This window comes from Carcharhinus amblyrhynchos, chromosome 4 (genome assembly GCF_965287045.1).
Source record: "Carcharhinus amblyrhynchos chromosome 4, sCarAmb.v2.hapA, whole genome shotgun sequence".
Taxonomy (NCBI): Eukaryota; Metazoa; Chordata; class Chondrichthyes; order Carcharhiniformes; family Carcharhinidae; genus Carcharhinus; species Carcharhinus amblyrhynchos.
In genome coordinates, this window is record NC_137327.1 from 85,017,683 (window position 1) to 85,029,994 (window position 12,312).

A 12,312-nucleotide genomic window follows, 5' to 3' on the forward strand; every position below is an offset into this window, starting at 1 on the left:
GCACACGAATAATCCAACAGGCTTTGAGCTTGCAAGATGGGTGAAGGGAAAGAACAAGGCCTACACAGAGCTTTTGCCACTTCAGCGTCTATTCTGCTTACTTGCTCAGTTTTATTCCTCAAAGGTTGATTGTTGCAAGGAAGATTTATTAATCACAGGGTAAGGTGTTATAGTAAATTTTAAAAATAAGCTCTGAAGAACGGTCATCAACCCAAAACGTTAACTCTGCTTCTCTCTTCACTGATGCTGCCAGACCTGCTGATTATTTCCAGCATTTTGGGGCGTTCTTCCATTTCAGATTTCCTGCACTGGTTATATTTTGCTTCTGTATTAATGTTTAGTTCTCCCTGCAATCCTGCACTCTATTCTTGTAGGGAAAAAATATCCCAGAGGCAATGAAAATACTGTTTTGAAGGTATATCCGTGAGTGATAATAAATCATCTGTGAAAAGAACACTTGTAGTTCATATCCATTTATTTACATAAAACACAGTCATTTAATCTCTGGAGTTCATACTGGATTTTATGAAGTATATGGGAACAACATAATATTTCTTGGTAATACTTGGTGATCATTCAAATTTCAAAACAATTTGTGTTTTTCATACTTCCTATTTTTCATATTCCTGTGAATATTTTAAGGCAGGAGACTCTATTTCACTCTATTTCAATCAGTGGATACCTCCTTAATTTTTCCCCCCACTATCCCAGTTTCCTTCTTTCCTGGTTCACCAATGGGTCAGTGGTACCTGACATCAGCAACCCATCTTTATGTGTGAGGGCCCCATTTCATGGAATCCCAAAAGTGCACAAGGAGGCCATTCAGCCCATCAAGCCTACACTGACAACAATCCCACCGAGGCCCTATCCCCTTAACAGCACGTATTTACCCTGTGCATAAGAGGCCATTGAATATGGCCAATCAACCTAACCCGCACCTCTTTAGACTATGGGAATAAACCAGCGCACCTGGAGGAAACCCACGCAGACGCTGGGAGAATGACTCACTCAAAACCCATTCACTTATACAGGGTTAAAACTGGGCCTTTATATATATCAGCAGGCATCCCAACTGTGAAGGGCATCATAATTCTTTATTTGGTGCCTACACAACTGCACTTAAATAAATAATAACAGTAAAGAAGAATAATGACAGTACTGAGTCTGCTGTTCAATTGTAGACGTCATCAAATATATAATTAATGATGTAGTTGTTATACTACAAGTCACTTTACAGTATTGTTCTTTCTAATAAATTTTCAGAATCATAGAATTTCTACAGATCAGAAAGAGACCATTTGGCCCAGTGAGTCTGTACCAACTCTCCAAAAGAGCAACCCATCCATGCCCTCAACTCTATCCCTGAAACCCTGTGCATTTACCATGGCTAATCCATCTAACCTACACATTCTTGGACACTAAGGGACAATTCAGTATGGACACTTCAGTCAACCTGCATGTCTTTGGACTGTGAGAAGAAACCAGAGGAAATATATGCAGACACGGGGAGAATGTGCAGACTCCATACAGATAGTGACCCAAGAATTGAATCTGGATCTCTGGTGTAGTGAGGCAGCAGTGTTATCCACCGTATTGCCCTGTGTTTTGTGATTTACTGTCTTGGTAAATGTACATGTTTAACAAACTCTTCCTTTTAAATAATTTATGGAACTACTTACATAAAAGTATAATATCATTACATTAAATTAAGAAATTCTACTAGTAAGGGGTTAGAAACAAAACTTAAATTCCCCATAGACACTCCTGAGAGGAGAAGCTTGAAAATTGTTTCACAAGATTGCACACGTGACAACGACAACTGTGATAACCCAGTTGGGTTCATAACTGTTGAAGCAAAATGCTGTACCTGTGTCCAACTTTGTTGCAAGTGAGATTTAACCATTTTAATATCACACATGATAAAGATCAGATTTTGGCCATTTTGATTTCATCGCTACAGATTACAATCTATATAAACGTGTAAAAATTCAATAGTCAACTCAGGTCTGGTGTTTCACATAATTCTTTAGGAATGGAGGTATGTCCAGTCTGTCAATGGAATGCAGTCCACTTCCTTGCTTGAGGTATTTGCGAATGGTTATCCTAGACAGTGACATCAAGCACCTTGGTTGAGCTGGAATCAAAAATACATTAGGTCAATGCCTCAGCTCAACAATATCACTGGCAATTGTGATGAATATATTTTTCAATTCAAACCTGGATATTATACAGACTCTGATTTTCCTCTACTCTCCTGCACTTGGGCTGAGGTCTGCCATGACCTGAGCTCACATTTCCTGGTTTGGGTTATTAGTATTGGTCCTTGGCCTAAACTAAGGGTGGGAAGCCAGAGAGCAGTGACTACAAATGCAGTGCCCAAGAATGAACGCAGTACTCCAATTTCAGTCTAACCAGAGTTTTAAACAACTTTGGCATAACTTCCACCCCTTTGAATTTCTGCTCCGCAGTAATTTTTATTCACCTTCTAAATTATTTCTTCATAGAGTCCTTTTAGTGCTGCAGAAGGCCATTTGACCCATTGAGTTTGTGCCAACTCTCCGGCAAAGCATCTTATCAAGGCCCATCCGTGCCCTATTCCTGTAACACTATGCATTTACTCCACTAATTCCCCAAACTTTTACATCTTGGGAGATTAAGGAGCAATTTAGCATGGCCAATCCAGCTAACCTGAACATTTTTGGACTGTGAGAGGAAACCGACGCACCCAGAGGGGACCCACACAGACACGGGGAGAATGTGCAAACTCCGCACAGACAGTCATCCGAGTCTGGAATTGAACTTGGGTCCCTGGGTGCTGTGAGACAGCAGTGCTAACCACTGGGCCACCATGCTGTCACAGACCTGTCCTTTTTAATAATTTCTGCATATGGAGCCCTAAGTCTATCTGCTTTCCCATAGTTTCTATCTTTTTAACTTTTAGAAAATACTCAGATCGATCTTCTTTTGGTACAAAGTGAACAACCACACATTTCCTCACTTTGAACTCCACCTGTCACTTGTTGTCCCTTTAAAGCTTTCTACTCCCATTTGCACTGCCTACTGTGCTGTTAACTTCGTGAAACAGAATTTACTGCTTTTCCTTTGCCCATATTGCAAGATTTTATCATAGAATCATAGAGCCCTACAGTGCAGAATGAGGTCCTTTGGCCCATCGAGTCTGCACCGACCACAATCCCACCCAGGCCCTACCTCCATATCCCTACATATTAAACCCACTAATCCCTCTAACCTGTATTCTTCTGAGGCCTCCAAGCTAGAGAAACTGTTGCCATCTTTTCAGTTCTAGATTTTCTTTTGAAATCAAAACTTAAATACTCAGAAAGCTGGGGTGGGATTTGAACATGTATTCTCTGGATTACATGACTATATGATCTCAGTTACACAAAAACAGAGATTCCAATGTAAAAATGTCCTTTTTCAGAAATTGATCTCTGCCTTTTACCACAAATAAATAAGCTATTAAATAATGAGATTCTAAGATCATTTCAATAGGTAACAAATATGAAGCTACTCTCTACATATACAATAATATGTAAAATTTCAATGACAATTTTGGTTTTGAAAAATGAAGTTCCCACCACATAGTTAAAGCCAAGTTAGCAACTGATGAAAAGCATTTCCAACCTTCCCTGGTTTTATTTTAAGACTGGTTCTTCCCTTCCTTTTATTTTATTTATGAGTGCCACAGGTAGGTTAACATTAACACAGCAATGAAATTACTGAAAATCCACTAACTTGCAGTTTTATGAGAAAACAAGGCAATTCTTTGGCAGTTTTTGTTCTATTAATGCACCAGCCCTGCTGCTCAGAAGAATAATTTTATTGATATAGAAATCACAATTAAATCTGGTGCTTACCTCTGGCTCTGGTTAGAAGTTTAAACACTTCATTTTGCTTTATACTTTTATCCACAGAGAGATCTGGTAAATAAAGATTTGCTCCAAAGTCTATGAGCAGCTGGACATATTCAGTCCCACAACCATATCTGAAACACATCTCCAAAGCAGACTTTGGTGTTTTAATTCTTGCCAGCAGTCTCTCCTCGGTGCAGTTAAAATCTGGGTTGGCTCCATATAAGAGAAGTAGTCGAAAGCAATCAAAATGCCCATACACCAAAGAAATATAGAGAGGACCACTGCAAGCACACGGATTGGAGGCCCAATCTGGCATCTTGGAACGGACATTGACTTCAGCCCCATATTCCAAAAGTTCCTTTAAAATCTCCACCTCTCCCTCTCTGGCAGCAATCAAAATTGGTGAGCTGTTGTTATACTTACTACCATTGGGATTAGCTCCGGCCCTGAGCAAGGCTTGGACACAATCTAAATGCCTACCACTAACAGCAGTGAACAAAGGGGTTTGAGCCTTCACATCCAAACTGTCCACCTCAGCGCCGTGGGCTAGGAGGACCTCCAGACATTTCAGATGACCCATTGTAGCTGCTAAACGTAGAGGGGTTCCTGGAACACCCCACCCAGTCCGGCTATTAATAAATCGAGAGTACCTCTCCTGGGATAGAAGTTCAGCTAACAGCTTGTCGTCATCTTTGGTGATCGCTTGGTTCAACTGATTGCTTTCCCCATTGTCATCTTCATCCTTCGGCTGGAACATGGAAAATATCTTGGTAATATCCACCAGGCTCATTTTGACAGGCCACATAATCTCCAGTTCCATGTCAGTGAAAGATCATCCAGTCAGTTTCAGACACATCTGAACACAATTAATTCTGGTCATTCCTTAAGGGTTTGCTGACTGTTAACATGGTCGCTGATGCAAGAGAGAAGTAATGAAGTTGGGCACTAAGACATTCTATTGCTTCTTTAGTGATCCGATAATGCACAGCAAGGAGTTCCCAAATGTACCTTTGTAACCAGATTCTGCAAGAGTCAAACAGCTTCTTCAGTCTAGTGACCAATATAAATACCACAGCAAATGTGTCTGAACAAAGATCCACAGGGCAGTCTAAATTTAGCCCTCGTGTCCTTCCTTACTTGGTCAATCCTACTGGTGTGGGTAAATATAGATAGGTGGCAATGTGTGTGTGCCTGTGTCTGAATGAAGACAGGGGAGGAGAGATGTAAGAGTTGTAAATTAAAAAAGAAAAATGCTTCAAGTGTAACTGCAAACAGAACTTGAATCGACATTATTACAACACATTTCAAACAGAAAGTGGATAAAATTGGCATTATTTCCTTCAACAAAATAAATGAAACACTTCTGAGTATTTGTAAAAAAAAGTGTTTGAGACCCTCATTTGCTGTTAATGGTCATAGTTAATGATGCAAAAGTGATAGTGATAGAATTGCTATCAATCTAACTCAGGAATACAGCAGTGTGAAATCTTCTTGGGAAAGCCACTCAGACTGCTTCAGCTCCCTAGCTACTAACTCTCCATGGCAACAGTCTAAGATCAAACCAGCCCTTTTCATCGTTGGTGTCACATTTGATGACTTTCCGAGCTTATAATCATGCTATGAAATACCACCTGTTTTAACTGCCTCAATATTGCCTGACTTCACTGAAACCTTCATTCATTCCTATGTTACCCTGAGACTGGACAATTATATTCCATCCTCCGTAAACATTGTGGAATCCAAAATTCAACTGCCCGTGTCTTAACTCGCACAAAGTCCTGCTCCCTTCCCACCCCTCAACTCATTGGCTCCCAGTCAAACAACATTTTAACTTTAAAATTGTCAGCTTTGCTTTCAGATCCCTGTGTAGCCTTGCCTGTCCCTGTCTCTGTAATTTCCTCCAACAGCACAACTTTCTAATATATCTGCTCTCTTCTGTGGCCAAATGGGCCACCTTACGTGGTGATTTACAAAGCACACTGGGACGGTTGGCAAAATACAGAAACAGATAGGATATAGCCTTAAATGACAGAGATAAACAGGCTGCAGCTCCAGACTACTGAACACACAGGAGATAGGCCATCTCGAAGACAATGGGCACTCTCTGCTCAAACATACTTGTTTATCAGACAAAAGGGCACCTTAACACCTTATTTGGGAGGGAGGTACATGACTACATATTTCCAGCACTTCCACGTATGACAGTTGGTTACACACCCAGAGACTGGTATGGTAGCATCTCTATCGATCAAGGTGATCAAACCCTGATCGCTGATTGGTAAAAATCAAGAGACCACCCAAAAGGGCACAAAACCAATGAGGGATAAAAGATACTGCACAATGGAAGGAACTCTGTCTCTCACAAATGCCAGGATCTTGAGGACGAGGAAAAGATAGGAACAGAACAACGATGACCAGCATCAGCAACTGCCACCACGAGGTGAACAGAAACTGTCATGTATGGGCACACGAAAAGTGGAGCTTTTTCAAGGAGCAAATACTGCGTGTCTTGATAGGTATGTCCCTGTCAGGCAGGGAAGAAATGGCCAAGTGAGGGAACCATGGTTCACAAAGGAGGTTGAATGTCTTGTCAAGAGGAAAAAGGAAGGATGAAAAAACAAGGTTCAGTTGGGTCGCTTGAGGGTTACAAAGTAGCTAGGAGTGAGTTAAAAAAAGGGCTTAGGAGAGCTAAGAGGGGACATGAGAAGTCCTTGGCGGGTTGGATAAAGGAAAACCCCAAGGCTTTTTACTCTTATGTGAGAAATAAAAGAATGACCAGGGTGAGGTTAGGGCCAGTCAAGGACAGTAGTGGGAACTTGTGCATGGAGTCAGAAGAGATAGGTGAGACGTTGAATGAATACTTTTGTTCAGTGTTCACTAAGGAGAGGGGCCATGTTTTTGAGGATGAGAGTGTGATATAGGCTGATAGGATGGAGGAGGTAGATTACTAAGGGAAGATGTATTAGCAATTTTGAAAAACCTGAGGGTCGATAAGTCCACTGGGCCAGATGGGATACATCCTAGGATACGTTGGGAGGCAAGGGATGAGATTGCAGAGCCTCTAGCTTTGATCTTTGCATTCTCAATGTCCACAGGGATAGTGCCAGAGGACTGGAGAGTGGCAAATGTTGTTTCTCTCTTCAAGAAAGGAAATGGGTATGACCCTGGTAATTATAGGCCAGTTTGTCTTACTTCAGAGGTCAGTAAGTTAATGGAAAGGGTCCTGAGAGATAGGATTTATGACCATTTGGAAAGATGCAGCTTAATCCGGGATAGTCAGCACGGTTTCGTGAGGGGCAAGACCTGCCTCATAAATTTGAATGAATTCTTTGAGGAGGTAACTAAGTGTGTAGACAAAGGAATTAAGAATCTACTGATGGCCATGAAATCACAGTTGATTGTCAGAAAACCCATTTGGTTCGCTAATGTACCTTTAGGGAAAGAAGTATGCTGTCCTTACATGGTCTAGCCGACATGTGACTCCAGAGCCATAGAATATGGTTGATTCTCAACTGGCCTCAAGCAACTTGGGATGGGCAATAAATGCCCATGTCCTACAAATTAAAAAAAAATACATTGTGCGCAGGCACAACACTTCTAATTCTGGTCTGTTGAGCATTCCCAATTATATTTGCTCCACCATTGGTGGCCACACCTTCAATTGCATAAGCTTCAAGCTGTAGAATTCCCTTCCTACGCCTCTTTCTCTCCTTACCTCATTTTCCTCCTTTAAGACACTTCTCAAAACCTACCTCTTTGACAAAACTTTTGGTCATCTGATCTAATATCTTCTTGCATGGTTTATTACCATGCTGCTTCTGTGAGGCGCTTCAGGATGTTTCCTTACATTATATGTAAATATAAGCTTGTTCAACTTGATAACACATTGTTAACCAGGGCAGGTTTAAATGTGCTCAGTTGTATTTCTCTATAAATGTAAGTATTTTTGCCAATTGGAGACAACAAATGGTGTTTCATACAACTCTAGAACTTTCTACTTAAAATAAAATTCACAGCTCACAACATAATATGAATGCCACCACTTGCTAGTTATCTTTCTCAAATTGATTGTGCACTATGAATTTGAATAGTACTTAAAGAGTGTAAATACAAATGTATTAATTTTAACCTTATGACTATCTCTTTTAATAATCACCAAGTACAACAAAGTATCACAATCTCAAATTCTGCATTGGATCCACGGAGCCAACTGTGTGATGGTGGGTGCCCTGTGGAACTCGCTGCCCCATGGTGTGGTGGAGTCTGAATCATTAAATGGTTTCAAGAAGGACATAGGTATGTTTCTGATTTTAAAAAAGTGTTAATGGGATATATGGAACAAGTTGGGAGACATAGATGCAATCAGCCATGATTTGATTGAATGACAGAGCAAGCTCGAAGGGCTAATTGCCTACCTCTGCTCCTAATTACTATGTTCCTTATAGGTCTGTTTCAGGATTAGTTGGCTTCTTATTCTAGGAGAGATCTTGCTGAAAGCATTGGTTCTTGTTCAAAAATCATTGATTCACATGTTAACTATCTACAAGACTAACAAATAGCTAGAGCTGCCCTTTAAGATGCTACTCAGACATTCTTCCTCCAGTGAGTGACATAGCTTCTTTTGCACATGCTCAGTATGCTTTTATTAGAGTTGACCCTTTACATCTCCCCTGACCCCCTGAAGTCTTTGTCCCTTTGCTATTTTACTCATATTCCCTTGCACTTGGCTCCAAAGTCTCTTTTAAAAGGAGATATTTCTTTGATGGTTTCACTAATTTCCCTGAACAAGTGCAGAGCCCCTTCTGGGGGAGAATCATGCTGCTCTGAGGTCTGCTAAAGAGGGCTGTAACTCTAGGTTGCCTTTGTTTGTGGTAAGACAATAAGTAGGAGCAGAATTAGACCATTCAGCCCATTGAGACTGCTCCACCATTCAATGAGATCATGGCTGATCTAATGTGATAATCCTCAACTTTTCTTTCCCCTACTGATTAAAAATCTGCCCATCTCAGCTTTGAACCTTGATGGGCTAACCTCTACAGCCCTCTCCAGTGAAGAATTCCAAAGATTCACTAACCTTGGGTTCCTCTTCATCTCTATTATAACTGAGTAATCTCTCTGGTCCTTGATTACCCCATATGAGGAAGCAACTTCTCAGCGTCTAGTAAGCGTAGTAGGTATGGCACTCTCTTCTGGCTCAAGGAACTCTGTCTATACTGTTGACAGCTTCCTATCCATTGTGATTAGTGCAGCTCTGTTCTGCCAAATGATGTTTGAATGTGCCCTGACTAGGTGCAATAGTTTTCCAATTATTGTACCTGCATGGTTCTGGTCTCTGATCCATACCCTCTCTCCTCTTCCCAGAATCAGAAGGTCTTGAGTTCTATGCAGCTGTATATAAATCTGGCTCTGCCCGATGGCCTCTTTTTCCTAGCTCAATCATGGTCTTCTCCCATGACATACGTTACCATAGTGTGGGGCAAGAAGGGAAAGTGAGTCTTAAGGCTGTGGTCCAACAAGAGTTCACATCGACCAAACCCATTAGATAATGGTGTTGAACAATAACAAAGCAGAACATACTCAAAGTCATCATCCTTCTTCGTGGGGTCTTTGACAATGCTTCCCGCAACAGGGAAACTGAAAGCACTCTTTTCTTAATTCATTCGTGAGATATGGACAATGCTAGTTGGGTAGTGTTTATTGCCCAACCCTAATTGCCCTTGAAACTGAATGGGTTGCTAGGCCATGTCAGGGGGCAGTTGAGAGTCAACCACATTGTTGTGGCTCTGGAGTCACATATAGGCCAGATCAGGTAAGAACGCAAGATTTCCTTCCCTAAAGGACATTAATGAACCAGATGATTATTCTGAGAATCGACAATGGTTTCATGGTCAACTGCAGATTCTTAATTCCAAACAGTTTTTATTGAATTCAAATTCCACTATCTGTGTGGTGGCAGAGAGACTTCACCGAGGAGCATTCTGGGAGAAGTCGTCATAATCACCCCGGCTGGTGTTGAGGAGCTGTTAAACCTGAATCATTACTTTAGTGTTTCCCTCCCTCCCTCCTTCTTTAACTAAAAAAAGGGCACTGTGAGGAGGACAAGCAAGATAAAAGCAAGGTGTGGGTTTGCCCTGCCACGCAAACAGGGAAAGAGCTGATTGGTAAGTAGAAAGGTCAGGTAAGTATGAATAATTTTGTCACTTGCAGTCTCAGAGGTAATTTCTGTGGTTTATAGTTTGTAAAGGTTATATTTGGTAGCAACGAGGAGCAGTAAAGAAGGGCTTTAGAGAATTGGATATAATCTGAAACAAAACATCTTTCAAAAGTTTAATTCAAAGGAGTAAGGCATGACAGGAGAGCGCCAAACTGTGGTCTGCTCTTTGTGCTCCATGTGGGAAGCTGGGAACATTTTCAGTGCCCAGGGCCAGCATGGAAGTGTCTCCAGCCGCAGCTCCTGGAAGCCAGCATTTTGGAGCTGAAGCAACAGCTGGGGACACTATAGAGCATTTGTGAAGTGGAGAGTATCGTGGATAGCATGTATAGAGAGGTGGTCACACCACAGGCTCAGACGACACAGGCAGGAAGGGAATGGGTGACCACCAAACAAATCATGAGAACTAGGCAGGCAGTGCAAGAATCTCCATTTTGAATACTGTTGAGGGGAAGCAGGTTCAATCGTGTTTTTCGAAAGGGAATTGGATAAACAGCGATAGCCAAACCCATTGCACCATGGTTGGTTCTGCTGCAGAAGGGAGGAGTAAAAAGTGTGAGAATGCAATAGTTATAGGGAATTCAATTGTAAGGGGAATAGATAGGTGTTTCTGAGGCTGCAAATGAGACTCCAGGAAGGTACATTGCCTCCCTAGTGCTATGGTCAAGGATGTCTCAGAGCAGTTGCAGGACATTCTGAAGGGGAAGGGTGAACAGCCAGTGGCTGTAGTACACTTTGGTACAAATGACACAGGTAATAAAAGGAATGAGGCCCTCAAAGTAGAATATAGGGAGATAGGAAGCAAGCTGAAAAGTAGGACCCCAAAGGACTCAGCATTACTCCCTGCACCACATGCTAGTCTGAGTAGAAAGAGCAGGATACATAGGATGAATACACGGCTGAAAAGATGGTGTGACGGGAAGGGGTTCAGATTCCTAGGGCATTGGGACCGGTTCTGGGGAAGTTGGGACCGATACAAACTGGACAAGTTACACCTGGACAAGGTCAGGACTGATGTCCTTGGGGAGGTACTTGCGAGAGTGGTTGGGGAGGGTTTAAACTAATATAACAGGGGGATGAGAACCTTTGCAAGGGTTTGAGAACGGGGAATTAAGAACAAGAGGAAAAGATATTAAGGAGAATAAGGAAAGTGATAGGCAGAGAAATCGAGGGCCAGAATCAGATAAGGACTGAGTAAAAAGTAGCAGGGTGTTGCTGTTTTATATGTTGGCATCATGGCATAAGCAGTGGCGTAGTGGTATTGCTGCTTAGCTAATAATCTGGAGACCCAGGGTAATGGACCCAGGTTCAAATCCCACCATTGGAGTTGGAGAAAGTTAAATTCAATAAAAATCTGGAATTAAAAGTCTAATGATGACCTTGAAACCACTACTTGTTGTAATAATCCATATTGTTCAGCCTCAACTAAATATTGTCTAATTCTGGACATTACACTGGGTTCAGAATTTTGTTGGGTTCACACTGTTCTAGCCCAGCAGTGAGAAAACTGGCGGGGAACCCCTTCAATTCCATGGGGGAGGCCTGATTGAAACAAATGCTCTCCAAGCAGTTAAGCTGCTAATGACAGGACTTCCCCTCAGTTAAGTCCCCGGTGGCAGAAGTCCCATTTGCCCTGAGCTGCTGACTTTGTCATTGCTGCACTACTAGTGGGAGGGGGTTACTGATGGTGTCACTACACTCACCAGAGACCGAGGGTCATTGTGGGACCTGAGGTCATGGCTGAGTGAGAGTGGGATGACAATTGCAGAGTGGGATCACAGGAGAGGGGAGGGAACAAGATTCAGAGATGGGAGAGTGTGTTGGAGGCAAGAGCAAGGGTATCTTTCAGTGTCCACTCTCCTGCCTGATGCCAGGCGTCTCGATCAGGTACAGAGTGCCCAACTATGAGAGACAGTTCTGGGAGACCACTGGCAAAAACGTCAGGATTTGCACCTTCCCAAGGGCCTGGGAAAGATGTGCAGTCTCTTTCTAATCCCTGAGAGAACACTAAATTGCAGTAGTCTCTGGGATTATAGATGACAATTGATTCATAATTGAGCCTGTTTGACAGCTTGCCAGATGCAGCTGGGGATCATCTGTCAGATTCTTCCACCTACCCGTTTGACCCGGAATGGTTTTTACCATAGCAAGGAGACTGACGGAAAACTTCTCCCATGATTAAATGGACCTAGCTCTGATGGGCTTTATTAAATACAGCCTTAGAAA

General features: G+C 42.1%; 1 protein-coding gene across 1 annotated transcript; it reads right to left on the reverse strand.

The window, feature by feature from the left end:
• Positions 1-516: 516 nt before the first annotated feature.
• Positions 517-4,923, reverse strand: asb12a (ankyrin repeat and SOCS box-containing 12a). The gene is made up of 2 exons (XM_080188200.1): positions 3,879-4,923; positions 517-2,134 (listed from the first exon to the last, which is right to left on the reverse strand). Exons 1-2 carry the CDS (start codon positions 4,693-4,695, stop codon positions 2,001-2,003), a joined length of 951 nt encoding a protein of 316 aa, XP_080044326.1. The 5' UTR covers positions 4,696-4,923; the 3' UTR covers positions 517-2,000.
• Between the last annotated feature and the right edge of the window lie 7,389 nt (positions 4,924-12,312).

Excerpts from the sequence above, each read along its gene's own strand:
- asb12a (XM_080188200.1), bottom strand. The coding sequence starts at position 4,695 with ATGGAACTGGAGATTATGTGGCCTGTCAAAATGAGCCTGGTGGATATT. Across the intron at positions 2,135-3,878 it reads ACTTCTAACCAGAGCCAGAG|CTCAACCAAGGTGCTTGATG; the intron begins GTAAGCACCAGA and ends TTTTGATTCCAG.